Here is a 26,623-nt window from a genome sequence, read left to right on the forward strand (position 1 = left end):
AATACACTTCACACATAATACAACAACTTCATACAACAAAGAAACAATTTCGACAATTCATCAAAGCAACGAACGATGCCATTAGCAAAAGAATCACAAAGATATTCACAACAATCACATTCACTGTCGAATTCGCAAGATACCGTAATCTACCGCTAAACCGAATAGTTAATCTAAGTTCAATTTATTCTAATTAAATAGGCTTATTAAAAATTAATTCAACTATTAATGTAATCGACCGATTAATATCACAATTTCAACAAAAGAACATCACCACGTTCATATACTAATTAAACTTAGCTACCACGTAAATTTTCATCAAATTCCGGACAACTAATTATACCGCTTAATTCGGCTATTTCGATTAAATGGGACTGTTTTCCATTTTATTATAACTGATACGGTTTACTTCTAACTGCCATTGCTTAAGTTTTCAACAAAAATAATTTCTAATTTAGTATTACTAAAAAAATGCTTGTTTTATACTATTAAGAATTAAATTTTATATTCTTGATGGATGTATGAATTCATTACAAAAGAAACAGGAAACCACAACTCTAGGGACAACATCTCATAAGAGTATCCACAGTGCCAATTTCCATATGCATAATCATACCTGTTCCATTTTTTTTTCTTTTGGTTTTTCCCCTACAGTGAAATTTAATATAGAATTGTTTCTTTGAATAGAGAACAAATTAGGAACATGGCAGCCTAATTCAAACGGATACTTTTACTTCACAAAATCAATTAACACAAACAACAACAACAACCAACACTGATAGAGATTCAAAATTTCCAGTTAATGAACAATTAAACACAGCAGATCTATATCATAAATCCCTAATTCCCACACATATAATTATTCATAAACCCTATTATAGGAAGAGAACCCCACCCTTACCTTGGATTGAATGCAACTCTAAGAAGTTTCAATGGAATTTTTGAGAAAAATTGCACTTTAGAGCAACACTTTTGGGTCCCCTTTCTCCTCTTCACAAACCCTAGTCTCCTTTCTTTACTTTTCTTTTTCACTTTCTCGGTTCTCTCTTTCTCTCTATCTATGCTTCTATTTTATTTTTTTATTTTTTATTTTAAATGGCAAAAGAGACCACCACCACCTAATGGGTCTAACAAAATATTCCCCTTAATACTTAGAATTGTCATAATTAAACCTAAAATTTATTCTACTCTTAATAAAAAAAATAATACTACCACTTAAATATCATTAAAATAAAATCTGATTATTTTAATATACCGACTGAATACTCAGTGTCTCATATTTACGGTCTAATCTTAATTACTCGAAAAATTCCCAAAATGCTACATATTACCTCATTAATATTATCAATACTAAAAACATTAAAATTTCCGATTAAATATCGGCCCGCTATCCCGAACTAATACCGACTAAATCACCTCAAAACGCGAAAATCTCAATAAACGTCATAAATGACTAAATTAAGCAAATAATAATATTTCCGGACGTTACACCTGTACTGTACAAGAGAGAGAAAATGTGTAAGAAAGCAAACTCACATCAGAAGATACACAAAAGGCAACACATATTGTGTATGTGATCAATTCACAGTGTTGCTATACACTAAACTCATGCCTATGTGAGGAAAGATGGAAATGGAGAGCATGAACGTGAAATCTGACAAGCTAAATCAATTGCTCCTTTAAAGAGGCAGCATACACTATGTGTATGATGGTTAAATGTTGAGATATACATCATATGCCTACCATGAAGAAACTCTCAAAGGATGAAGAAGTTGAACCTGCCTGCCTTCCAGAATGCTCCATTGGAGAAGATGAAGACATCTAAGAATACTGGATCACGATGGAGGTTCGTGCAATTGTAATCATGATTTGGTTATAGTGGATTAAGACCTCTGTTCAGAGGCAAATCACCTGAAGAAGGTGGACTGGAGGTAGCCTTAGTTGGAAGGTGAACCATGATAAAAATGAATGTGTCTTTTATTTTCTGCACATATCATTTTAACATAGAACTTCCAAGCCTTCCGCAGAACTGTACTGAACAAGTCAGAAGTTCTGATATCCGTTAGAAGTTAAAATGAACATCTTATTGGTTATGTATTCATCATGCTTCCGCAACATCAAAAGCATAATCCAATAGATAAGTAATTAAAAGAAAGAAAAGACGTTAATGAAAAGAAAGGGATTTTAAATTGATAAAGAACACAATTCAATCTCCCTTTTCTTGTGTTTTTCTCTACCTTCAAAAACATTGTGAAGGACTGCCCCCTCATTGAAAAGATAGCTTTTTGGAAATGGGCAATGGGGTTGATATAAGGGCATTACAGGATTGCTGGATAGTCCCAGGGGTTCTGCTGAATAATTTCATACAAGATCCTAAGATTAAGCATAATATGGTCACGGTTGCAGATTTATCAATGAGAAATGGAAATTGGGATTGGGATATGTTGCAGTCTTTGTTTTCTCAGGAGATTCTTAATAAAATTCTTTCAATTCCCCCGCCTAGAGTTGGTAATGATGAAGATCGGTGTACTTGGGGAAGGACTAAGAATGGAGAGTTCACAATCTTGGATGCTTTAACCAGCTAAATGAGTACAATAACTCTGAAAATTCTAAACATTGGAGAAGGATCTAGAACATAAACACGCCTCAACGAATTAGATTTTTTTTTATTAGTATATCATGATAGCTTGGAGACAAAGCATTTCCTTCATCATTGAAGTATTCGTGATCATTATTGTAGAGTGTCTAGAGGTTGAGGAGACTATTATTCATGAGTTAAAGGACTGCACTATGGAGAGACACATATGGCAACATCTTATTAGGAGAGGTGATTGGAATATGTTCTTCAATATGGATACTCATGAATGGTTGAATCTAAACACTACTCAGAAGCTAAATACTGCTGAAGATATTGGAGACTGGTAGTCTATTTGGGCCATAACATGTTATACCTTATGGCATTGGAGAAATCAAATGACTCATAGTTTGGTTACACAAAATCTGATGCAGGTTCAGTAGTATGATAAAAGCTTGAAGTTGCATCTTAAATTCACCAGCCGGTAGAGAATTCCTCAACAAGTTGGTTGGACTCCCTTGGAAGAATCATGGATAACTTTGAATACTTATGGAGTTGTGTCTTTCTCCAAGGATGCAAGTTGTGGCAGAGTGTTTTGAGATAGCAGTGGTACATGGATGAGAGGTTTTGCCAAGAAACTCGATAATTTCTCAGTACAAGTGGCATAACTTTGGGGGTGCTTGGGAAGGAATTCAAATTGCTCAGAGTAAGGGCTTCAAAAAGATTGTTCTTCGAGTGGATAATATAACAATCCAGCATGCTATCATAAATCATACTGTAAACTACATAGAAGGGATGAGTATTCTGAGAAAGATCAGGCACATAATGACCCAAGATTGGGCTTCGGCCTTCCATTATAAAAAAATAAAAGAATAAATAAGAATAATATTTTCTATTGAATCCATATAATTAAGACAACATTCTTAAAGCAAAATAATTTACTTCATTCATGCAATATCTTTTGAGAAAAAGAGATATGCACGTGTAAAATATTTTTACACAACAATCAATTACAATCATGTATTCAATTAAAATAAAATTTTAATTTAAAAAAATTAATATGACAAGTGTAAAAATTTTAATTGGTTGTATGTGTAAAGTTAATTTATACTGTTAGTGCACTACCTTTAAACTCATATATTTCACTTATATTTAATAAATTATAATATTATTATTATTTTTAATATTATTTTATAAAAATTAGAAAAAAAAGATATGCACTGACAATGTAAAATAGTTTTACAATGTCAACCAATGACGATCATGAATCAGGACAAATTGAAAATTTAAAATTAAAAAAAAAAACTTATATGACATGACAGAATGTTATATTTTAATTGGGTGTCAGTGTAAAACTTTTTATCCAGTGCATATCTTTTTTCCTAATATTTATAAATAATATTCTTAAAAAGATTTAATAATAAACTAAAATAATATCCATATGTTACTAAAAAGAGAACATGCAAATATTTGACTAATTTGTATTAATTTGACATTTAACCATCAAAGATAAAATTGAATAATGAAAAAAAATATTTTAACAATTATGAAATATTTTAATTTACTTTTAAGGACAAAATATAAAAATATAAAAAATAAATTGAAGATCATCTATTCTGTTTTTATTTCTTCTTCACCTTCCCTCCTCTTTCTACCATCGTTCTTCAATCTTATCTGTTCATATTTTCAACCTTTTTTTAAAAAAAAGCTTCATCGTTGCCGCCGTGAAACTCCGCGTGCGCCGTTTTGTTCTCATGAAACCCACTTCAGGCAGCCGCACCTGGCATTACTGTAGCGTCCGGCCGCCGCTCCCCATCGCTTTGTCGCCGATTTCGGCCGCCATTAACCACGTAGGTAATCATTATGTTGAATTCTCCATTTCAATTTCACAAGCCTGTTACTTGTCTCCACAAAACTGGTTACTACTCTTTTCTTACTCATACAAATGTTTGTCATAGGAACTACCTTAGTAACAACATTGTTTTCTTGTTACAACAACCAAATCATTCTGTATCTGTTCCCTTAATTCGGTCATTAGGGTTTCATAGTGTTGACATTGCTCTTCCTCAACAAAAACATGATTATCTTGATGATGTTGTTGTTGATGATTTTGATGAAGGAAGAGACAAATTGTCTTCATATTTTGTGTCAAACAAGAAATTGTGTCCCTTGGAAGATGATGTTGATGTGTCTTTTGTGATGGAGAAGGATTCGCAATGTCGCGGTTCGGAAGAATTGGAACGTGAGAATGAGAATGAGAATGAGGTTATGTTTTTGGAGGAAATGGATGTGAATGTTTTGTCGAATAGGATTTTGGAGCTTAGTAGAACTAACAAGATTAGAGGTGCAATGGAGTATTTTAGGTCGATGAAGTTATTTGGGCTTTGTCCGAATATCCATGCGTGTAATTCTCTTTTGTCTGGTCTTCTGAGAAACGGGTCGTTTGATGATTGCTTTAAAGTGTTTGATTTTACGAAAGCGAAAAGGATAGCTACTGGGCATAGTTATAGTTTGATTCTTATGGCATGTGCAAAAGCTCGAGGATGTGATTCGGCCGTTGATTTTTTTAGAGAACTGGAAAGGGATTGTGATGTAGGGAGAGATTTTGATGCGGCTGTTTATAATACCGTGATATCTATTTGCAAGGAGGTTGGCAATTGGAGCGAAATAGAGAGGTTGTGGAGGAGTATGAAGGAAAATGAGTGTGCTCGAACGCTGGTTACGTATAGGTTGTTAGTTAGTAGTTTTGTACATTGTAACCAAAGTGAGCTAGCTCTTTATGCTTACCGTGAAATGGTTCAAAACGGATTTGAACCAAACAACAATATATTAAATTCGATTGTTTGTGTATGTGCTAAGGAAGGAAGATGGGATGATGCATTGAATTTCTTTCAGAAAATGATGACGGGCGACTTTAAACCGAATTTAGTCGCTTGCAACGCGTTGATTAACTCACTTGGAAGAGCCGGGGAGCTCAAACTAGCATTTCAGGTCTACAATACGATGAAATCGTTGAGCCTAAAACCAGATGTGTATACATACAATGCTCTAATGAGTTCTCTTAACAAGGCCAATAAGCACGGCGAAGCTCTCCGGCTTTACAAGTGGATAGAAAGAAGTCAAATGCTTGAATTCAATAAACATTTATACAATACTGCTTTAATGTCTTGCTCGAAGCTTAAATTATGGGATAGAGCGGTTGAAATTCTGTGGCAAATGGAAGCTTCTGGACTGTTGGATTTGACAGTTTCGTATAACCTAGTGATCCGGACTTGCGAGCTTGCGTCGAAGCCGAAAATTGCATGGCAGGTGTATGAGCACATGGTTCACCAGAAGTGCAGTCCAAACATATTTACTTATCTTTCCATAGTAAGATGCTGCACTAGAGGAGATCTCTATGAAGAATTAGAAGAAATCTTAAATGTGGGTAAAGAAATCACTTTTCAAATTTCTTAGCAATATTGTCTGAGTCTAGTTTGTTATAAAACTAGGAGGAATCCTTAATTATCTATTGATAAGCTAAAAATGTTTTCGAAATAGATTATATACGAACCCTTATCAATGTTTAGGTTTATTTACTCTAGCATTACTTTCACCCTTCTATTTCAATATTGTTTTGAAAACCAAACCGAACAGGTTAAGGAGTTTCGTACCGGTTAAGGAGGTTGAACTGTGCCTCAGAGGCCTCACTAGTTCGGGTTTTCAAACATTTTTCATCAAAATAATTTGTGAATTTTACACATTTAGTCTATGAATTTCAATTAAATTTTGATTCTATATTTCAAAATTATGTTTATTGAATTGCATCAATTATGGATGAAATCGCATGATTTGACTAGTGCGATTGAAACTTTGAGAAATCCTTCAAACCAAAATCTCTTAGTGAAGCCGTTCACTGCAAAAACCCAAACTATATTATGTATTATGTGTACATAGATACTCCTGATCAAATTTGGCTTTTCAAATGAACCATGAATTTCAGTTAAAATTGTAGAATGACTTATCCAACTCGCTTTCTGGTATCTGGCCTGACACTAAAATCTGTTCCTTTTGCAGAAGGTTGTGCCAAACGCGGCTCTTTATAATGCCGCTGTTCAAGGGATGTGTTTGCGTGGCAAGGTTAACTTGGCAAATGAGGTTTACACAAAAATGCTAGAGCACGGGCTTGAACCTGATGTCAAAACACAAGTACTGATGCATTCAAAGATAAGGAAATAATTTATTGATTGCTATCGGCTAACATAACAAAGTTTCGAAACATGATCTAAGGGAGGATGATGAATAATTCTTGTTAGAGTGCTAGGAAACAGAACGGACGCAAATGTTACTGTAAGTTTGTAACAACTGTATAGTTACCATCTTTATAATTCCTCCTTCTCCTATGGTCCTGAGTTATCTAAAAAATTTGCTTGTTTTCAAGATATCTTCCCAATGTCAAAGCTTTGTAGATTATAGAACAAACTGTTATTACAGTTATTTTTTAATCTTTTGTTTTGCATACATGTAAATGATTTATGTTTGAATATTCATGCACGCTAAGAGTGAGTTATTATATGTACAACTAGGATTTCAAACAAAATGTTAATGCCAAATAAATTATTGTGGACGGTTCTAGACTACAACACAAAGAGTTTGAATAAGTCTAGACATGTGAACTAGCTTAAATAGGACCTTGAGGCAAGGCAAGAAAAGGGTGCAACCGTGTAATATTAATTTGTTTTATTATTTATTTAAATTATTAAATAAATTTATAATCTTATGAAAAATTAAATAACTAAATATTTGTTTAAAAATGCAAAAAATAACTATAATATTTTATATACATATATATATATATTTAAATTCTAATATTTACTAGAGAAATGTAATTAGAAATAGATACATAATATTCATAGACACATTCTCTAGAAATTTTAAAATATTGGAAAAAAAAATAGAGGAAAAATCTAAATAATATTTATGAAATTGTTTACTTTTTTGAAAAAAAGGGATATGCACTTAAAATATTTTTATACTGTCAATCAATTACAACTATGTATCTAATTTAAAACACAATTTTAATTTAAAAAACTAATATGATATGACAAGTGTAAGGATTTTGATTGGTTTTATATGTAAAATTAGTTTATATTATATATGATTTTGATATGTTAGGTAGTATTCATCTTAGCATGTTATATTATATATGATTTTGAATATTTTGTTTAATTTTTTAAAATATTTTTAGGTTATAATTTATATGCAATATAAGTACGAAATTATTAAAGATATGAACTCCGCCACTATAACTCACCATTTAGAGGCGGTTTTGGATTAAATAATTTGAAATATATTATTGAATTCTTTTGAGTGGTCAAGATTTCAACTTTTTTTTCTATGGACTAGAATGCACACAAATTTGTATAAAATGTCGTGTTTAGTTTATTTATAATTCACATAAGATCATATATAATGGTTTATAGATTTAACACCATAATTTTTCACTTTTTACACTCCATATCATCTTCTCTTTTCCACCTAATAATTCAACATCCATTCAACTTTTACTTACTACAATGATTTTTGTTTAATAAAATTCAATACCCTACCCCACCAGTTTTATTTCATATTCATATTTTGTTTTATGTTTTTGTTTTTGTGATTATATATTAATAATAATTATCAATTGAAATTAAATTTGAAATTAAATTTAAATAATTAAGAGTTAAATAATTTTTTTCTAATTTAATAACTTATTTGAATTTTATTTTTCTAATTTTATATTTTAGTAGAATTTTGGGTGTTAAAAGATTATTATTGGGATCTATTTTACTAAAAAGATTGTTAGTGCTACAAACAGGATTTTACTTGAGGCTAAATAGAAAAATTAGAGAGAAAAATCTCAATCTTTTTCCGTGTCTAAATCTAATAAACCAAGTCTCTATTTATAGAGGAAAAAAATAATAAATTTTGATGAAAATAAAAATAAATAAAAAATTGACTTAAAATAAAATAATTAATTTCAAATAATTAAAGTGAGATAAAAATCTAAACAATTACAACAACCAATAGGATTTTGCAAAGTATTATAGTGGTCTCCGCTTTCTCCTCATTCAACATGTTAAATGTTTTCAACACAAATTAATTCACATCATTTTCAACACTTCATTCAACACTCCATTGCAACTATTCAACTACTTAATAATTTTTTCAACACCTCCATTATACATAGTCTAAGAAAAAGTAATAAAAAATCTTTATCCATACCAAATTAGAATAAACTAACTTAGCTGTAATTTACTACAACAAGGGAAATCCTCGTCATATTTTTGAATCAATGTTGATGTTATATTGTTTGATTTGAAGCACCAAGTGGATCAAATGAATCTCAATCTCAACCATTGTGACACAACAAGGGCAATAAATATTGATTATTGTTGTTCATTGGTCGACAGTGTTTGGTTTACCAACATGCAACTTTAAGGTGGCAATGATATCAAAATCATGTTTTCAATATTTGGTCATTATTGTTTCTTGAGAATAATCGAGTTAGACACTTCCCTGATCAAATCTATTGATATTATTTATTCAAACTTAATTTATTCTAAAACATTTGTTGAAATCATGGTGAATATGATTTAGCTCGATGGAAAAGTAATTAGTTTATATGAACTATGACCGTGTTTGTATTTAATTAATATTTTTAATTATTGGTATTTGACTTAAAACAAGTTAAATTTCATGTTATCTAATAGTGGTTTAGTTCTAGGAGGTTATAGGGGGTGGGAAAAGAAAGTCTAGTAAAGGACGCACTATAAATGGCATAATGAGGCTACCTCGCATAAACCCAATCAAAAGGATTAGTGAAAAAGTCCAAATTAACCACAAGTTTGATCACATGTTTACTCAATTAGAAGAGATACTCTTTGCACCTTTATTGGTTCTCCTCCACCATCATAAAAAGTTAAAAATATTTTTAGAATTCGGAGATGCATCTTCAAACACATATTTCATACACACATTTTAGTATTTTGTAAGTGAAACAATTTTATTTTTTCCAAAAATATTATTAAAAATGTATCTCCAAATTTCGAATATACAAAAACTACTGTATCTCTTGTCAGTTATCTCCTTTGACTAAGTTAGCACTTATGTTCATAGCCTCCCCTATATCTCTTTTATCTCTAAATACAGTCTCCTGATCTTTTCATTCCGTAACAACTTACTAAGTTTTCATTTCCACTATATAGCATGCCTTAGGGTACAATTACATATACATGGCAATATTAAAATTAAAATCACATAAGTTTCCTTATGGTAGAACTGCTAACTAGATGCTAATGTGATTTTAAGTGTGTCCAAAAATATATTTTTGAATAAATTATTTTTTAGCAATATGAAGTGAATTTAAAATAACGCATTATGTGACTTTGGAAACAAACTTTTAACAATATGGAATGAATCTTATAATAACGCATTCGGATGTGATTTTAAATGCGTCCGTGTATTTTTAGATTTTTGAGCTAATGGGATACACAACTACGGGTGGAAAGAGCAACTCACCTCAATTTGCCACTAAACGTCGAAATTTGAAAAAACTTGCTCGCTAAGCAGGATTTTAATGGTGATATTTCGATGGGACTAGAGCACGCGTTGAAATATGCATTGCTCGTTGAATTCTAGCTCTTTTGCTAAACAAAGCATGTTTGTTAAACCACTTCCATCGACAATATCCCTTTTGATTTTTCTTCTTACAAGTATCTGGTTTGACACTTTTCTTATGTACACTACTATTGTTGTTTTTAGCAACTTTTTCTTAAATTTTTCACACTATTCTACAGAAATACATCTTCCGGCTGAAACAAACACCAATAATGAGAATGAATCAATAGCCCTCCCAACCTCCCTGCATTGAGGTAAAAGTTCCACCATCATTAGCATGTGCATAATCAAGAATTGCTTCTCTAGCACACCTTTCCCACACTCTTGCTACATCCTTAATCAACAGTGGTTCCTCCATTCTACAAAGATTAAATCTCAGCTTTTCTTTTGCTCTCTCAGATAGAGCTCTCAGGTCATCACTGCACGAAATTCGTAACTACTAAGAACTAGATGCATAGTTGCTCAAAGGTATAAATGAAAGAGAATAGAATCCTAGTCTCTAACCTGACTTTCAACGGCAACTCGTCCAGAATGACAAGAGAGCAAGACGGATAACTAGAAGGAATAAGCAAACGTAGTGGTTCGATCAATGACTGCAGAGCCAATATACATAGTTAATGAGATGAAAATCAAATTCTCGATACGAATAGTTCGAAATCGAATGTAAAATCATTCACCTTTTTATCAGCAGTAAAGTGAGATACAAGGTTCTGATTGATAGTCACTGCATTATACAGGATTTTAACAACTAATCCTTCACTTTGATCGGTAGCTGTTCCCACCGCACTTTTAGCATTTTCCTTTTCAGCGATAACCACCTCACAATCGAACAATCGATTGTTTATGTCTTTTATTTCTGCTAAAAGATTCTGATTTTCCTGCTAAAGTTAACCATGTGATAGTAAAGTTCTTCAGTTCTTGTAAGTGGGAAAAGAACAAATAACAATATACTTTTGTAGTAGATTTCAATGGTAAAAAAATAAAAAAGATTACCACAGTTAGAGCGCGTTTTCCTTTCGTTGTGAAAGAATTCAAGTCAGATTCTGCAGTGTAAGTGAACTGATTGAAACCTTCACGCATGCTAGGAGTATCAAAGGTGGTTGCAACAAAGCTGCGAGGCATTTTCCATCCTACGGGAACAAATCATTGCAAGTCACAATCTTGCTAATGAACATATCAATATCAAATGCAAATTAAAAACTTCAGTGGCGAGACCGCACCTCCGGGAGTAATGAAGAATGGTAGTCCTTGTTCATCAACCACCTCTCGTATTTCATCATTCAAATGAACCACCTCTTCAATTTCACCAACTGCTGCACTCAGTGCTTCAGGCGAAACGGATTTCAACTGAAAGCAATATCGGATTCATAGATTTTACTACGGATCAGCACACATTTTATGCGTCAATGAAAACACAGATAAGGAGCAGACACGAGTTTTAAAGGCCAACCGCTCTAATCAGCTTCTGCATTGCATGACTTTGCACTTCAGTATTGTGAAATCCTTGATTTTGATCATTGCTTTCTTTAATCAAGGGTAAAATCCTCTCAGTGTTGGTCCTTGTACCAAATGCTTCAGTTGCCGAAATCCTTGGAGCGTCGTTGTTTACACCAAATTCTTGGAGTGCAATGTTTGTCTGTTGTTTGACAGCACTGCTTTCTTTAATCACGGGTAAAATCCTCTCAGTGTTGGTCCTTGAACCAAATGCTTCAGTTGCCGAAATCCTTGGAGCGTTGTAGTTTACACCAAATTCTTGGAGTGCAATATTTGTCTGTTGTTTGACAGCATTGCTCTGGCCTAAGATTGAAATATACAGAAAATAAATGTTTGCTAGCAACCTTACATAGAAGGTCATTTAAAAATCTAGAAAAAAGAGTGAACTAATGGTTACCTTTTACAATTGACGATCGATTTATAATACTGTCTTGTGACCTGCCAATTGGCATTGCAACTCGGTGATCTTGAGAAACCATATCGATCTGCCAAGAAATTCATTGTTAAATGAAGTTTAGTTATTTCAAATACTAGCGCTAAATGGTGATAGTTTTGTTCCGAATATTACCGGTTGAGAAAATATAGAATTGGACGGGCCAGACAGTTGCTTGGATTGCACATCGGGTGACTTGTTGAGAAGATTCATAATGTTTCGTATATATTCATCTGCTTTTCTTACTTGATCCTTCCTATCAGCAGTGATCTGGCTTTTACTCAGTTCAAAGAGTAAAAGAATATTTTCCAATTGAATCTTATGTTTAATATGTTCGGACCATTCTCTTGAAGGATCAACCTACAGAAATTTAATATAAATAAGAAAAATTAGTAGTAAAATTACAAAGAAACCATGCAAATCGGAGATTTCCAGAATAACATTGATTGAAAAAGTCACAAACCTGAAGCTCTTTACAACAGTTTTTGTGAAGTAAAGTGACTGCATAGTAATATCTTTGTTTCAGATATTGAAGCTGCAATGAGAAAGTAACACAAAACTCACTGTCTCTTAGCTCAGCAACAAAGCTACCTATCGTCGACAAAAGATGCCTAAAGCACGCTTCCTTCTCGTTCTCGATACTAAATTAAAAATTAAAATAGAGCTTAGTGATTACCCTTTCATAAACTTGCTCCTGCCAGTCTCCGTTTGCATCTATTTCTGCTTCAAGAAGTAGAAAAGGAAAACGATAGCATTCAATGAACTGAATGTGTGTTTGTGTTCCGCGTCAAGGGAAGTATCTTAGCATTACTAGTGAAACATACCAGGAAATCAACCAATTCTAAAACCTAAAATACTCTTAACATTATAGAAAGCATATGTAAAGAAGAGAATTCACCTGAGACAGAAGGGTTAGTGATCTTTTTGTTAACTTCAACAGTCCTCGTAGCCCCTGCCTTAATCTTCTTTAACCCGTCTCTCAACAAAGTAATGTACTCTTCCTATTAACAGATTCCATAGGTAAGTTACTTACATGCCTGACCGAACCAGTTATGTGTCAGGTTCCCGAATGAACTGGTTTGACCGGTCAGTTCGGTCCAGATTTTAAAACTACGGTCATATATTGCACACAAAAGCTTAAAGATGATATACCTCGGAATTAGCAGAATCATTGATCTGCGCCTCAAATCGTTTCACACGTTGAAGAACCTCATTATTCGTAAGTTTTAAACTGGGACAACTATGCTTGATTAATTCATTCGCGCTGCAGCGATTATATTACATTTAAAGAGACGGAATCGCGTCAGAATATTGAAGAGCTTCATGAAAGTTACTATATACATAAATTAAAAAGAAAAAGCGCAATTCGAATCGTATTTTTATGTAGGCAATGTTTCTTACATGTCTTTTACAATCCTTTTGCGATACGCATCTGGTTTCCATCCTTTCGTCGCAATGTTAGCGACTTGGTTACCACTATCCATTTTCAAATTTGAGTATTTGACCTGAAAGTCATAAAAATTTTCGCCGATCAGTATCAAGAACCATGCTTCTATCCCAATCAGTATCAAGAATCAAATAAAAATAAAGGCACATAGTACACACCTTAATCACGCAAGAAAGAAGAGAAAAAAGATTAGTGAGAGTGTGTTAGTTGTTACAATTTACAAGCGAAATCTTCAAAGACACTTGAATAGTAAGGTCTGTTCTGTTCGTTTTTTTCTTTTTCTCTTGCTGCGATTCTCCCGCGTTCGTTTCTGGGTTAGGGTCCGATTTTGTTATTTCAAATGATTACAAAATGTGATTGAACTTTTCTAAAAAAAAAATGTAAAATTCATCAACTTAAAGTATTTTTTTTAAATAAATATGGATAATTCTATGTTGGATGACGTGCATTACTTTTAGCTCTTAATTTAATCGTTAATTATGTTGTTCAACAATAATCTGTTTTATGTGATAAAAAAATAATAATAACCAGTTTTTTTTAAAACGTAATTTATTGAAAAAGAAATAAGTGACGGAAAACTTTACTCATTAAAAAGGTTAGTAAAAATGATAGATGGAGATCTAAACTATTTTTTAAAAGTAAAAATAAGAAGTGAATTTTACTATGTGTCATATTAAAAAAAAAATTGACATTGATTAATCTATGCACATGAATTTTTTTCTTTAAAATGTGAGATATCTTGAATCTAAATGAGCGTATAGTGGATATCTATTTAATTAAAATATGTGAAATTATCATATTTAGGGAAAACATAAATAAAAAGTGTTATGGATTGAGCCTGTGGCTGGCCCACTGTCTGGCAGGGCCCAGTCTAACTCTATATAAAATATTTCATAGAATATTTTTTAGTCTTATTCTAGAATAGAATAAGATATATTCTAACAATGCTTTCTGAGGCACTATAAAGTAGTAAGTTTTTTTTTAAAAAAATATGCGTATTTAATGTATTGAAAGTTATATTTAATGTAAAGAAAATTGAAATATTAATTTTTATAAAAAAATATTTTTTAATTTAATATGCTTAAAGAACACTCGTTAACAAGACTATATAATTTTTTATAGAACTATTAAAACACATGTCTCCATTCTCTCTTATTTTAACAATTACAATTTAATATCATAAAGTAAGGCACAAATAAAAAACGCGAGTTTTTTTGTTAAAAAATTTTATACAACTTTTGATTAATAAAGCATATTATTAAAATATTCAGGTTCCATTAAAAATAAATAATATGAAAAAATTTAATGTTTTTTATATTTTCCATTTTAAAAAAAAGTATAACGACAACAAAAAAAAAAAAAGTTGGAATAAATAGTTAGTGAAAGACACACTATAATACATTTTAGAAGTCCATATTGACGTTTTTGTCAAAAAAAGAAGAAGTCCATATTGACGTGTCAGGACAAAATCTTTCATCATGTCAAAATATCACCGGGCCATTATACGTGTCTTTTCAAACTCAATTTTAAGTATTTCTTATTAATTATTCATTTTTAAATTAAACTCTAATTTCAGTAAATTTTCATAAATATTTTATATTGCTAACTATTTTAAATCCAAAATCCTAACTAACTTACAATGCATCTATAATTCTATATTAAATAATTTTAATAAATTTTTATAAAATCAAAATATTTGCTGATACTCAATTTGGTTTCATTTTTTATTATTCTTATATTAATTTAATTTCCAGATAATTATTTAATTTAATTTATAAATAAAAATAATAATAATAATAATAAATTATTAAATCCCATCTCAAAAAGGTGACCAAACCGGATATGGTTCCGGTTCGTCCGGTCTAGACCGGTTGTAATACATTTCATAAGTCCACATTTGATAATGACGTGTTAGAACAAAATTTTCCACCATGTCAAAACACCATTGGGCCATTATACGTGTATTTCCAATCTCAATTTTATTTCTCTTTTTCTTATTTTCTTTTTTCATCTCTCGTCAACAATAAATCAACCAAACCAAATCACGAACTCTTCACAGAAAAATCTTCATCCAAACGCGTAACAGAGAAAATGGACGCCATTGATTCCGTCTTCGATCCACTCAGAGAATTCGCCAAGGACAGCGTTAGGCTCGTTAAGCGTTGCCACAAACCCGATCGCAAAGGTATAACCCTAATTCTCTTGATTTGAATCTATACGCTGTAGATCTTGATCTTGATTTTAGTTTTTTTTATTTTTTTTGAATTGTAGAATTCTCTAAGGTGGCTGTTCGTACCGCGATTGGTTTCGTTGTGATGGGATTCGTTGGGTTTTTCGTTAAGCTTATCTTTATCCCAATTAACAACATCATCGTCGGATCTGGTTAGGTAAAATTATTGATTTTTTTTAAATTGATTTATAATTTCACCAATTTTAGCTATCTGGATTCATCTCTTTGATTTTAAATTGTTAATTTTTAATATTTTTTGAGTTGAATGATTGTTATCATATGTACTGCCAATTTGTTGGCAGTAATATCTGAAGTAATTTGATTTGAGGGATTAAAATGAATCAAGCAAGTTTTTGAAGTGGGTACTGTCTCTGTTTAGATGTTTTATGATTTTTCTGAATAATGGATTTACTTTATGATGGTTAGCAATGGAAAAGATAGCATGCATGTCTGCTTATGTTGCTTGGTTTTAGTTTGATCTTTTAGTTATGATCTGTAGCACCTCTGGAAAAAAGTGTCTGAAACCGACACCGATAATTGTGGTTACATTTAATTTATTCATTTTTTTTCAAATTATTATCGGTGTCGACATGTTGTGTTAGTATTTCTGGTATTTGTGCTTCATTGGTTATGATTGGTTGGTGACTTTCTCTTCATTGGTTGTTGTTTAAAAAGTTTCTTTTGAGTCTTCTAAATTGTAATGCTTTTGGTGTTAGTTTATTTTGAAGGATCACAAATTCACGGTATTGCTTTTCATGTTGGAATTTTGCTAAACCATCACTAGAAGTCAATGTAGAAGTGCTTTCTTTTTAAAAAATTCACTTCTGTTATTTTGAAATTACTGAAAATCCTTGATCAATGCAATACACTAGGTTTCTAGAGTAATCTCTTGCTGGCATTATAAGAACATGAGAAAAGCTTAATTAGATTGGCATGTGCAATTGTATTCATGTTCAATTTACAAGCATGCTTAATGTGAGTCAAGAATGAGGCTTTTTCTCTCGCGCCACATCGTTTGACAATGAATGCGCACCAATTTCTTATCAGTAATTTGCGACTAATAGAAAACATTTACATTTTGGACTGTTTGTTACCGATGCTCTCAGGGGCCTAAGTAATGACCGCCTATTTCTGTTATGTAATGAGAAAAATCTGGTGTTTACCTTGGTCTGAAGCAACTTATCTCAGATGTTTTTTGAATTTAAATTTTCTTTGAAAACTTTTCATTGATTGTCTTACTTTTATTATGATGCTGTTTATCTCTATTTTTTCTATTTTTTATCTTGTTTGACCAGAGTATATGCGAAGTTCTTTTGGTTTTTATTTACATTGAACCCCAAGAGTAATCACATCACACTGCATAAATGATAGAAAATCAGTGTCTTGAGCAAACCACTTTATCTTCAATGCACTTACTTTTAGCCAAAATCAATTTTACAAAATCAATTCGCTCAGAATTAATCAATTCGCCCAGAATCATTTTTTTTCAAAGCAGAATTAAACACACTCTTAAGCAAGTTGTTAAATGAATGATGTAAATAACTCTTTTGGTTATTTCTGCAGGATGAGGGAAACTACAATCACCTCCGGAAATCAACTTGTGAAGCAAAAGGAGGCAGGAGTTAACACTTCCATAGAACATCTTAGTTATGTATTTTCAGTTTTGCTTTTTTCCATATTCTTATCTTCGGAAGCATTACAGTGTTATTGAACATGTAAAATTTTACTTTTCCATGTGTTAGACTTTTGACCTGTTGTTCAAGGAGTAAAAAGTTTAGATGAGAAATTGTACATTGGTTTCATTATTTGCTTTTTGGTTAGATGTCAGTTTAGTTCGGAAAATGATTTTTTTTAATAACATTATTTTATTTGAGACTAAATAAATCAACCAGAAGGGTTAGATGTCTATAATTATAAGGATTAAATTGGTGTTTCTTACTTGACCCCAAAAAAAAAAAATGGTGTTTCTTTGGTGATATGTATGCTGTTTATTCTCCTCTAGGGCTAAATGATAATTGTGAATTTTGAGTTTCTATGTAATAAATCTGGTGTAAACTAACTAACTCAAATATAGTGAAATTTTGACTAACTACACCAAGTATAATTGTTTAAAATTCACCGATACAATTTTGTTACAATCAAATGTTCGGTTTACTTACATATGCTGTTTTCAATTGTTTTATTTTTGTGTGAACATCTCAAATTCGAAATGAAATGGTTTTTTTTTTTAATTTTTTATAAACAAAGATGACATTAAAAAATCACAAGGGGTGCTACTCAACAATTAAAAAAAGAGAGAGTCAAAGACATCTCCCAAACAACAACCAAAGAGCCAACTAGTATCAACTTTGAACTTGGACTTACAGAGCGACTCTAAAAGAGAAAGACGATTAAAATTATTACCCGGAAAGAAGACGGTATCAAATCCAAGCCAATCACAAAACTTAATCCACCAAAGGAAGGTGACCGCTACCCGGAAAGAAGGCGGTATCAAATCCAAGCCAATCACAAAACTTAATCCACCAAAGGAAGGTGACCGGACAAGATGCAAATAAATGATCCGAATCTTCCTCCTCCAACCCACAAAAAGGACACATTAATTTAAGCGGAGATGACAAAATCATCCTCTTTGCCAAATTAACCTTCGTCGGAAGTTTGTCAAGCAAAAGTCTCCAACCAAAAACTAAAACCTTACTAGGAATTTTGTCTTCCAAAACCGATCCAAAGCCTTTACAAGAGAGTATCCCAACCTTGTCCGAACACGCCCCTCCAACAACATATCATAAGCAACCTTCACTGAATACCCTGAAGAATTCTTCCACCAAATGAACAAATCATCCACCCCAAACATCGGTGTAAGCTCACCTAACTCCCGAATAAGATCCTCCACATGCTCACCTTCGACTTCTCCCACAAAGTTATCGCAAAAATTAATGCGCCACTCCCAAACACCGGAGATCCAAAAACCGTAGTCATTCATCTTTGAACCAGAAGTCTCAGCAAAACAGAAAAGAGAAGGAAACCGCTCACAAAGCGGAGCCCCTCCCACCAACCACCTGTCCATCCAAAAATCGATAAGCTCACCATTCCCAAGTTTACAAATGATAGATGAAGGGAACCAACTCTCCAACGGGCCACTCCCCCCCCCCCCCCCCCCCCGATCCAACCAGACATAAATCTTTCCACCAAAGAGACACCTTGTCCCTTTTATGCATCACAAAATTAGAAAGCATAGATCTGCTTATGTCACTGCCCTGTTTCGATTTCCTAAGCAAAACCAAAGTTGCAAACATGAATTTCACGAACATTATCAAAATTCTACTACCTAACCTTACATACCACGAGTTACACTCGCTTATAACTTCATTTCGAATAAATATTTTTTAAAATTAACCGTTGGTTTGAAACATACTATCATATAGATCATATCTATAAAGTTTGAGATTAATCTATAATGATTTTAAAAAATCATTATAGATTAATCTAATAATAAAGTTTATAGATAATAATAAAGTTTAATCTAATACTTAACCCATATATAATGATTAAACTTTATCTATATGGGTTTATTCTAATAATACTTAATCCATATAGATAATTTTAATCTAATAATAAAGTTTAATCAAATACTTAACCTATATATATAATAAAGTTTAATCTAATTTTATTCTAATGATATTAGACTAATAATAAAGTTTGAGATTAATCTAATATTATCTTTTTACAATATAAAGATAATATTAGAGATTAAGGTAAACATAAATATAATGATAGATGCTGAAGAAGTGTTGAAAATATTAAAAGACGTGATTTTATTTATGCAAAATACTTAAAAAGGATGACAAATTAAGAATTCCAAGTTCTAAGGCTGAAAACTCGAATGCCTTTTACAACACACAAATGATCCTTTTATAGGCAATGATCTACACAGACTTGAAACTAAAATAAACTTAAGAATAAACTTGTACAAAAGGTAATGATCCACATGACCTGAATAATTGAAATTAAACAAAAACTTTAACAAAGTTGAGTCAATAATTCAAAAGTAAGTCTGAATGGAAGATAATTAAGGCCAACAAGGGGGTGTAGTTGTCCTTTTGCTCTTATCTTCACCATAATTGATTTTATCTTGAAATAATTGTGACAAGTGAAATCTTCATAATCTTATCTTCAACATAATTGAACTTATCTTCGAAATAATTGAATTCTCTATACCCGAACCATCAAAGGTCTATAATTCGATAACAGTCATCTTCATTAATATTTTCAGAAATGCTAAAAGCACTATCACTTTCAAATAAAACAGTCATAACTTCTTTAATCTTGCTTAAGAATTATGTATGACTTGAAGCAGTAGATAAAGATGCAAGTAATTTTGATCGATCTAACAAGAAAGATGTATCTTCTAGAGAGATGGATTTTTCTTTATAAAGACCAGGATGAAACTTGAACCAAGTATCTAATCTTAATGGAGAAAGCAATTATGGATTAAACTTTGACCACCATTTAACAGAAAATTTCCTGACTAATTGAGTGGAATATGACTCTTCCCATAATGGTTCAGTTTAAAAGGTCCAGGATGAAATCCACATAATTCCAAAAATAGAAGAGAAACATAATAAAGACTTGTAATGAGGACAAGTAGTTTTTTCGGTAAAATTGTTGAATGCCTTAGAGGCATAATCAAGAAATATTTCTAAAATTGGCCCAAAAATTTGAAACCATTGGATAAACCAATTAGGGAGGCTTAGTGAAATATCTTTGTTAAACCATATAAACCAAGTGTGGTTAAAGGTTCAACAGACAAAATTGAACCAAGCATCCATGTAATCAAAGTAAGAATAGTATTGTGGAGTAAATGTTCTAGAAAAAGATTTTAATTCTGATGAAGCTTGTTTCCAATCAGAAGGAGACAATAGCTTATTAATTTTGAATTTAGAGAATTTAATTTTAGATTTATCATTCTGATTTTGTTTGATGGGTAAGAGCAATAGACTCAGAATCTACCAAGATAAATTCGTAGAATTTTCTAGTCTTACATGGATCTTTAGGAATGAAGAAAAACCCTGGAGGGAAAATGTTTGAAATATTTTGTAATAACGACGAATTTGGAGGACAATAAACTATTTCTAGAGGTAATATTGGTATAGACAAATCTTTAGTAATAAAATTTGATTTTAATAAGGAAGGAGGAGTATAATAATCTAATTTAGATGGGTGGGCTTTCTGAATAGTTAACGGGCTGGTAATTTGAGAGGTAAAAGCTTATGGAGTTAATAAAGTAGGCTTAATAGTTGTCATGGGAGTAGTAGTAATAAGAGATGTAACTTTGGAAATAAAAGATGGAGAATCTATAATTATTTCTTTATTTTTTTTATCTTTAATGAGAGGACAATAATCATCTCTATGGTTTACTGATTTTTTCCTCATGTTTTTCTTGTAAAAATTCTCTGGTTAGAAAATTTGGTAATGAGTTTTTAATACCTTGAATATGCACGACTTTAAAATCAAAACAAGAAAGTAATGCTTACCCTTTGCGCATTAATAGTATCTTTTTGATTTCTATAACTTCTTAGCTGCAAAATGCATATAATTAACTCTAAAATATTTGTTTTTCTCTTACTTTCTCCGATTCTTTTACGCCCATTAACAAAAATAAAAAATAACATTTAAAAATTCGCAAAAAAGATGTGCAACAAAAAGGACTTCCCAGGAGGTCACTCATCCTAGTACAACTCCCGCCCAAGCATGCTTAACTGCGGAGTTCTGATGGGATCCGGTGAATTAGTGCTGGTATGATCGCACCAGTTACCCTCTGCGCTTTAATTGTATATATTTGGTTTCTTCCACTTCTTAGCGGCAAAATGCATATAATTAGCTCTAAAATATTTGGTTTCTCTTACTTTCTCCGATTCTTTTACGCCTATTAACAAAAATAAAAAAACTACATTTAAAAATACACAAAAAAGAGGTGCACCACAAGGACTTCCCAGGAGGTCACCCATCCTAGTACTACTCTCTCCCAAGCACATTTAACTGCGGAGTTCTGATGGGATCTGGTGCATTAGTGATAGTATGATCGCACCTGTTACCCTTTGCGCTTTGATTGTAAATATTTGATTTCTTCCACTTCTTAGCGGCAAAATGCATATAATTAACTCTAAAATATTTGTTTTCTCTTACTTTCTCCGATTCTTTTACGCCCATTAACAAAAATAAAAAACTACATTTAAAAATACACAAAAAAGAGGTGCAACACAAGGACTTCCCAGGAGTTCTGATGGGATCCAGTGCATTAGTGCTGGTATGATCGCACCAGTTACCTTGTGCGCTTTAATTGTATATATTTGGTTTCTTCCACTTCTTAGCGGCAAAATGCATTAATTTACTCTAAAATATTTGGTTTCTCTTACTTTCTCCGATTCTTTTACCCTCATTAACAAAAATAAAAAAACTACATTTAAAAATACACAAAAAAGAGGTGCACCACAAGGACTTCCCAGGAGGTCACCCATCCTAGTACTACTCTCGCCCAAGCACACTTAACTGCGGAGTTCTGATGGGATATGGTGCATTAGTGTTGGAATGATCGCACCTGTTACCCTTTGCGTTTTAATTGTATATATTTGATTTCTTCCACTTCTTAGCGGCGAAATGCATATAATTAACTCTAAAATATTTGTTTTCTCTTACTTTCTCCGATTCTTTTACGCCCATTAACAAAAATAAAAAACTACATTTAAAATACACAAAAAAGAGGTGCAACACAGGACTTCCCCGGAAGTCACCCATCATAGTACTACTCTCGCCCAAGCACGTTTAACTGCAGAGTTCTGATGGGATTCGGTGCATTAGAGCTGGTATGATCGCACCTGTTACCCTTTGCGCTTTAATTGTATATATTTGATTTCTTCCACTTCTTAGTGGCAAAATGCATATAATTAACTCTAAAATATTTGTTTTCTCTTACTTTCTCCGATTCTTTTACGCCCATTAACAAAAATAAAAAACTACATTTAAAAATACACAAAAAAGAGGTGCAACACAAGGACTTCCCAGGAGGTCACCCATCCTAGTACTACTCTCGCCCAAGCATGCTTAACTGCGGAGTTCTGATGGGATCCGGTGCATTAGGGATGGTATCATCGCATCTGTTACCCTTTGCGTTTTAATTGTATATATTTGATTTCTTCAACTTCTTAGCGGCGAAATGCATATAATTAACTCTAAATCATTTGTTTTCTCTTACTTTCTCCGATTCTTTTACGCCCATTAACAAAAATAAAAAACTACATTTAAAATACACAAAAAAGAGGTGCAACACAAGGACTTCCCAGGAGGTCACCCATCTAGTACTACTCTCGCCCAAGCATGCTTAACTGCGGAGTTCTGATGGGATACGGTGCATTAGTGATGGTATGATCGCACCTATTTCTCTTTGCGCTTTAATTGTATATATTTGATTTCTTCCACTTCTTAGCGGAAAAATGCATATAATTAACTCTAAAATATTTGTTTTCTCTTACTTTCTCCGATTCTTTTACGCCCATTAACAAGAATAAAAAACTACATTTAAAATACACAAAAAAGAGGTGCAACACAAGGACTTCCTAGGAGGTCACCCATCTTAGTACTACTCTCGCCCAAGCACACTTAACTGCGGAGTTCTCATGGGATCCGATGCATTAGTGATGGTATGACCGCACCTGTTACCCTTTGGGCTTTAATTGTATATATTTGATTTCTTCCTCTTCTTAGAGGAAAAATGCATATAATTAACCCTAAATTATTTGTTTTCTCTTACTTTCTTCGATTCTTTTACGCCCATTAACAAAAATAAAAAACTACATTTAAAAATACCCAAAAAAGAGGTGCAACACAAGGACTTCACATGAGGTCACCCATCCAAGTACTACTCTCACCCAAGCACGCTTAACTGCGGAGTTCTGATGGGTCCGGTGCATTAGTGCTGGTTTGATCGCACCTGTTACCCTTTGCCCTTTAATTGTATATATTTGATTTCTTCCTCTTCTTAGAGGGAAAATGCATATAATTAACCCTAAATTATTTGTTTTCTCTTACTTTCTCCGATTCTTTTACGCCCATTAACAAAAATAAAAAACTACATTTAAAAATACACAAAAGAGAGGTGCAACACATGGACTTCCCAGGAGGCCACCCATCCTAGTACTACTCTCGCCCAAGCACGCTTAACTGCGGAGTTCTGATGGGATCCGGTGCATTAGTGATGGTATGATCGCACATGTTACCCTCTGCACTTTAATTGTATATATTTGATTTCTTCCACTTCTTAGCGGAAAATGCATAAAATTAACTCTAAAATATTTGTTTTCTCTTACTTTCTCCGATTCTTTTACGCCCATTAACAAGAATAAAAAACTACATTTAAAATACACAAAAAAGAGGTGCAACATAAGGACTTCCCAGGAGGCCACCCATCCTAGTACTACTCTCGCCCAAGCACGCTTAACTGCGGAGTTCTGATGGGATCCGGTGCATTAGTGCTGGTATGATTGCACCTGTTATCCCTTGCGCTTTAATTGTATATATTTGATTTCTTCCACTTCTTAGTGGCAAAATGCATATAATTAACTCTATCATATTTTTTTTCTCTTACTTTCTCCGATTCTTTTACGCCCATTAACAAAAATAAAAAACTACATTTAAAAATACACAAAAAAGAGGAGCAACACAAGGACGTCCCAGAAGGTCACCTGACCTAGTACTACTCTTGCCCAAATCGCTTAACTGCGGAGTTCTGATGGGATCCGGTGCATTAGTGCTGGTATGATCGCACCTGTTACCCTCTACACTTTAATTGTATATATTTGTTTTCTTCCACTTCTTAGCGTCAAAATGCATATAATTAACTCTAAAATATTTGTTTTCTCTTACTTTCTCCGATTCTTTTACGCCCATTAACATAAATAAAAAACTACATTTAAAAATACACAAAAAAGAGGTGCAATACAAGGACTTCCCAGGAGGTCACCCATCCTAGTATTACTCTCGCTCAAGCACGCTTAACTGCGGAGTTCTGATGGGATATGGTGCATTAGTGCTGGTATGATCGCACCTGTTACCCTCTGCGCTTTAATTGTATATATTTGATTTCTTCCACTTCTTAGCGGAAAAATGCATAAAATTAACTCTAAAATATTTGTTTTCTCTTACTATCTCCGATTCTTTTACGCCCATTAACAAGAATAAAAAACTACATTTAAAATACACAAAAAAGAGGTGCAACAGAAGGACTTCCCAGGAGGCCACCCATCCTAATACTACTCTCGCCCAAGCACGCTTAACTGCAGAGTTCTGATGGGATCCGGTGCATTAGTGCTGGTATGATCGCACCTGTTACCCCTTGCGCTTTAATTGTATATATATTTGATTTCTTCCACTTCTTAGTGGCAAAATGCATATAATTAACTCTACCATATTTGTTTTCTCTTACTTTCTCCGATTCTTTTACGCCCATTAACAAAAATAAAAAACTACATTTAAAAATACACAAAAAAGAGGTGCAACACAAGGACGTCCCACAAGGTCACCTGTCGTAGTACTACTCTTGCCCAAATTGCTTAACTGCGGAGTTCTGATGGGATCCGGTGCATTAGTGCTGGTATGATTGCACCTGTTGCCCTCTACGCTTTAATTGTATATATTTGATTTCTTCCACTTCTTAGCGTCAAAATGCATATAATTAACTCTAAAATATTTGTTTTCTCTTACTTTCTCCGATTCTTTTACGCCCATTAACATAAATAAAAAACTACATTTAAAAATACACAAAAAAGAGGTGCAATAAAAGGACTTCCCAGGAGGTCACCCATCCTAGTATTACTCTCCCGCAAGCACGCTTAACTGCGGAGTTCTGATGGTATATGGTGCATTAGTGCTGGTATGATCGCACCTGTTACCCTCTGCGCTTTAATTGTATATATTTGATTTCTTCCACTTCTTAGCGGCAAAATGCATATAATTAACTCTAAAATATTTGTTTTCTCTTACTTTCTCCGATTCTTTTACGCCCATGAACAAAAATAAAAAACTACATTTAAAAATAAACAAAAAAGAGGTGCAACACAAGGACTTCCCAGGAGGTCACCCATCCTAGTACTACTCTCGCCCAAGCACGCTTAACTGCGGAGTTCTGATGGGATCCGGTGCATTAGTGATGGTATGATCGCATCTGTTACCCTTTGCGTTTCAATAGTATATATTTGATTTCTTCCATTTCTTAGCGGCGAAATGCATATAATTAACTCTAAATTACTTGTTTGCTCTTACTTTCTCCGATTCTTTTACGCCCATTAACAAAAATAAAAAACTACATTTAAAATACACAAAAAAGAGGTGCAACACAAGGACTTCCCAGGAGGCCACCCATCCTAGTACTACTCTCGCCCAAGCACGCTTAACTGCGGAGTTCTGATGGGATACGGTGCATTAGTGATGGAATGATCACACCTGTTACCCTCTGCGCTTTAATTGTATATATTTGATTTCTTCCACTTCTCAGCGGAAAAATGCATAAAATTAACTCTAAAATATTTGTTTTCTCTTACTTTCTCCGATTGTTTTACGCCCATTAACAAGAATAAAAAACAAAATTTAAAATACACAAAAAAGAGGTGCAACAAAAGGACTTCCCAGGAGGCCACCCATCCTAGTACTACTCTCGCCCAAGCACGCTTAACTGCGGAGTTCTGATGGGATCCGGTGCATTAGTGCTGGTATGATCGCACCTTTTACCCCTTGCGCTTTAATTGTATATATTTG

The 26,623-nt window shown here is 32.9% G+C and overlaps 3 protein-coding genes, 1 long non-coding RNA gene, 15 other non-coding genes and 3 pseudogenes across 20 annotated transcripts; 2 read left to right on the plus strand and 20 right to left on the minus strand.

Moving 5' to 3' along the window:
* Positions 1 to 4,205: 4,205 nt before the first annotated feature.
* LOC131662602 (pentatricopeptide repeat-containing protein At3g29290) lies at positions 4,206 to 7,077 on the plus strand. 2 transcript variants are annotated; one of them, XM_058932419.1, is made up of 3 exons: positions 4,206 to 4,429; positions 4,534 to 5,998; positions 6,632 to 7,077. In XM_058932419.1, exons 2-3 carry the CDS (start codon positions 4,775 to 4,777, stop codon positions 6,791 to 6,793), a joined length of 1,386 nt encoding a protein of 461 aa, XP_058788402.1. In that variant the 5' UTR covers positions 4,206 to 4,429; positions 4,534 to 4,774; the 3' UTR covers positions 6,794 to 7,077. The 2 variants fall into 2 exon arrangements, with proteins under 2 accessions (XP_058788402.1, XP_058788401.1); XM_058932418.1 differs by having other exon boundaries at positions 4,206 to 5,998.
* Positions 7,078 to 11,127: 4,050 nt separating this feature from the next.
* Positions 11,128 to 13,263, minus strand: LOC131659435 (mediator of RNA polymerase II transcription subunit 15a-like). Its single transcript, XM_058928625.1, has 10 exons — positions 13,258 to 13,263; positions 13,042 to 13,144; positions 12,820 to 12,863; positions 12,607 to 12,678; positions 12,279 to 12,503; positions 12,108 to 12,195; positions 11,667 to 12,013; positions 11,437 to 11,563; positions 11,210 to 11,346; positions 11,128 to 11,133 (listed from the first exon to the last, which is right to left on the minus strand). The coding sequence occupies exons 1-10, from the start codon at positions 13,261 to 13,263 to the stop codon at positions 11,128 to 11,130; spliced, it is 1,155 nt and encodes a 384-aa protein (XP_058784608.1).
* Positions 13,264 to 13,294: 31 nt separating this feature from the next.
* Positions 13,295 to 13,873, minus strand: LOC131656944 (uncharacterized). The gene is made up of 3 exons (XR_009300391.1): positions 13,749 to 13,873; positions 13,545 to 13,648; positions 13,295 to 13,407 (listed from the first exon to the last, which is right to left on the minus strand). It is a non-coding gene; the product is annotated as an uncharacterized LOC131656944 (long non-coding RNA).
* Positions 13,874 to 15,580: 1,707 nt separating this feature from the next.
* LOC131662603 (protein transport protein Sec61 subunit gamma) lies at positions 15,581 to 17,606 on the plus strand. The gene is made up of 3 exons (XM_058932420.1): positions 15,581 to 15,775; positions 15,862 to 15,977; positions 17,384 to 17,606. Exons 1-2 carry the CDS (start codon positions 15,682 to 15,684, stop codon positions 15,975 to 15,977), a joined length of 210 nt encoding a protein of 69 aa, XP_058788403.1. The 5' UTR covers positions 15,581 to 15,681; the 3' UTR covers positions 17,384 to 17,606.
* A 3,901-nt stretch (positions 17,607 to 21,507) lies between these two features.
* On the minus strand, positions 21,508 to 21,627 carry LOC131593906 (5S ribosomal RNA). Its single transcript, XR_009281277.1, has one exon. It is a non-coding gene; the product is annotated as a 5S ribosomal RNA (ribosomal RNA).
* Positions 21,628 to 21,788: 161 nt separating this feature from the next.
* Positions 21,789 to 21,907, minus strand: LOC131593902 (5S ribosomal RNA). Its single transcript, XR_009281273.1, has one exon. It is a non-coding gene; the product is annotated as a 5S ribosomal RNA (ribosomal RNA).
* Positions 21,908 to 22,298: 391 nt separating this feature from the next.
* Positions 22,299 to 22,417, minus strand: LOC131593899 (5S ribosomal RNA). Its single transcript, XR_009281270.1, has one exon. It is a non-coding gene; the product is annotated as a 5S ribosomal RNA (ribosomal RNA).
* Positions 22,418 to 22,576: 159 nt separating this feature from the next.
* Positions 22,577 to 22,694, minus strand: LOC131593900 (5S ribosomal RNA). Its single transcript, XR_009281271.1, has one exon. It is a non-coding gene; the product is annotated as a 5S ribosomal RNA (ribosomal RNA).
* A 160-nt stretch (positions 22,695 to 22,854) lies between these two features.
* On the minus strand, positions 22,855 to 22,973 carry LOC131593890 (5S ribosomal RNA). The gene has a single exon (XR_009281262.1). It is a non-coding gene; the product is annotated as a 5S ribosomal RNA (ribosomal RNA).
* A 159-nt stretch (positions 22,974 to 23,132) lies between these two features.
* Positions 23,133 to 23,250, minus strand: LOC131593898 (5S ribosomal RNA). The gene has a single exon (XR_009281269.1). It is a non-coding gene; the product is annotated as a 5S ribosomal RNA (ribosomal RNA).
* Positions 23,251 to 23,409: 159 nt separating this feature from the next.
* Positions 23,410 to 23,528, minus strand: LOC131593869 (5S ribosomal RNA). The gene has a single exon (XR_009281245.1). It is a non-coding gene; the product is annotated as a 5S ribosomal RNA (ribosomal RNA).
* Positions 23,529 to 23,688: 160 nt separating this feature from the next.
* Positions 23,689 to 23,806, minus strand: LOC131593897 (5S ribosomal RNA). The gene has a single exon (XR_009281268.1). It is a non-coding gene; the product is annotated as a 5S ribosomal RNA (ribosomal RNA).
* Positions 23,807 to 23,966: 160 nt separating this feature from the next.
* Positions 23,967 to 24,085, minus strand: LOC131593721 (5S ribosomal RNA). Its single transcript, XR_009281104.1, has one exon. It is a non-coding gene; the product is annotated as a 5S ribosomal RNA (ribosomal RNA).
* A 158-nt stretch (positions 24,086 to 24,243) lies between these two features.
* Positions 24,244 to 24,362, minus strand: LOC131593645 (5S ribosomal RNA). Its single transcript, XR_009281036.1, has one exon. It is a non-coding gene; the product is annotated as a 5S ribosomal RNA (ribosomal RNA).
* A 160-nt stretch (positions 24,363 to 24,522) lies between these two features.
* On the minus strand, positions 24,523 to 24,640 carry LOC131593632 (5S ribosomal RNA; annotated as a pseudogene).
* A 160-nt stretch (positions 24,641 to 24,800) lies between these two features.
* LOC131593878 (5S ribosomal RNA) lies at positions 24,801 to 24,919 on the minus strand. The gene has a single exon (XR_009281254.1). It is a non-coding gene; the product is annotated as a 5S ribosomal RNA (ribosomal RNA).
* Positions 24,920 to 25,078: 159 nt separating this feature from the next.
* LOC131593789 (5S ribosomal RNA) lies at positions 25,079 to 25,197 on the minus strand. Its single transcript, XR_009281170.1, has one exon. It is a non-coding gene; the product is annotated as a 5S ribosomal RNA (ribosomal RNA).
* A 162-nt stretch (positions 25,198 to 25,359) lies between these two features.
* On the minus strand, positions 25,360 to 25,477 carry LOC131593633 (5S ribosomal RNA; annotated as a pseudogene).
* A 160-nt stretch (positions 25,478 to 25,637) lies between these two features.
* LOC131593909 (5S ribosomal RNA) lies at positions 25,638 to 25,756 on the minus strand (annotated as a pseudogene).
* A 160-nt stretch (positions 25,757 to 25,916) lies between these two features.
* LOC131593649 (5S ribosomal RNA) lies at positions 25,917 to 26,035 on the minus strand. Its single transcript, XR_009281040.1, has one exon. It is a non-coding gene; the product is annotated as a 5S ribosomal RNA (ribosomal RNA).
* A 159-nt stretch (positions 26,036 to 26,194) lies between these two features.
* Positions 26,195 to 26,313, minus strand: LOC131593892 (5S ribosomal RNA). The gene has a single exon (XR_009281263.1). It is a non-coding gene; the product is annotated as a 5S ribosomal RNA (ribosomal RNA).
* A 159-nt stretch (positions 26,314 to 26,472) lies between these two features.
* LOC131593661 (5S ribosomal RNA) lies at positions 26,473 to 26,591 on the minus strand. The gene has a single exon (XR_009281051.1). It is a non-coding gene; the product is annotated as a 5S ribosomal RNA (ribosomal RNA).
* Positions 26,592 to 26,623: the final 32 nt, after the last annotated feature.

Source organism: Vicia villosa, linkage group LG3, assembly GCF_029867415.1.
Source record: "Vicia villosa cultivar HV-30 ecotype Madison, WI linkage group LG3, Vvil1.0, whole genome shotgun sequence".
NCBI lineage: Eukaryota > Viridiplantae > Streptophyta > Magnoliopsida > Fabales > Fabaceae > Vicia > Vicia villosa.

Coding starts and splice junctions, on each gene's coding strand:
- LOC131662602 (XM_058932418.1), top strand. CDS start 4,439: ATGTTGAATTCTCCATTTCAATTTCACAAGCCTGTTACTTGTCTCCAC. Junction 5,999..6,631: donor AATTAGAAGAAATCTTAAAT/GTGGGTAAAGAA, acceptor TTCCTTTTGCAG/AAGGTTGTGCCAAACGCGGC.
- LOC131659435 (XM_058928625.1), bottom strand. Junction 12,196..12,278: donor ATTCTATATTTTCTCAACCG/GTAATATTCGGA, acceptor ATTTCTTGGCAG/ATCGATATGGTTTCTCAAGA. Junction 11,564..11,666: donor TGCAGAAGCTGATTAGAGCG/GTTGGCCTTTAA, acceptor TATTGCTTTCAG/TTGAAATCCGTTTCGCCTGA.
- LOC131662603 (XM_058932420.1), top strand. CDS start 15,682: ATGGACGCCATTGATTCCGTCTTCGATCCACTCAGAGAATTCGCCAAG. Junction 15,776..15,861: donor CCACAAACCCGATCGCAAAG/GTATAACCCTAA, acceptor TTTGAATTGTAG/AATTCTCTAAGGTGGCTGTT.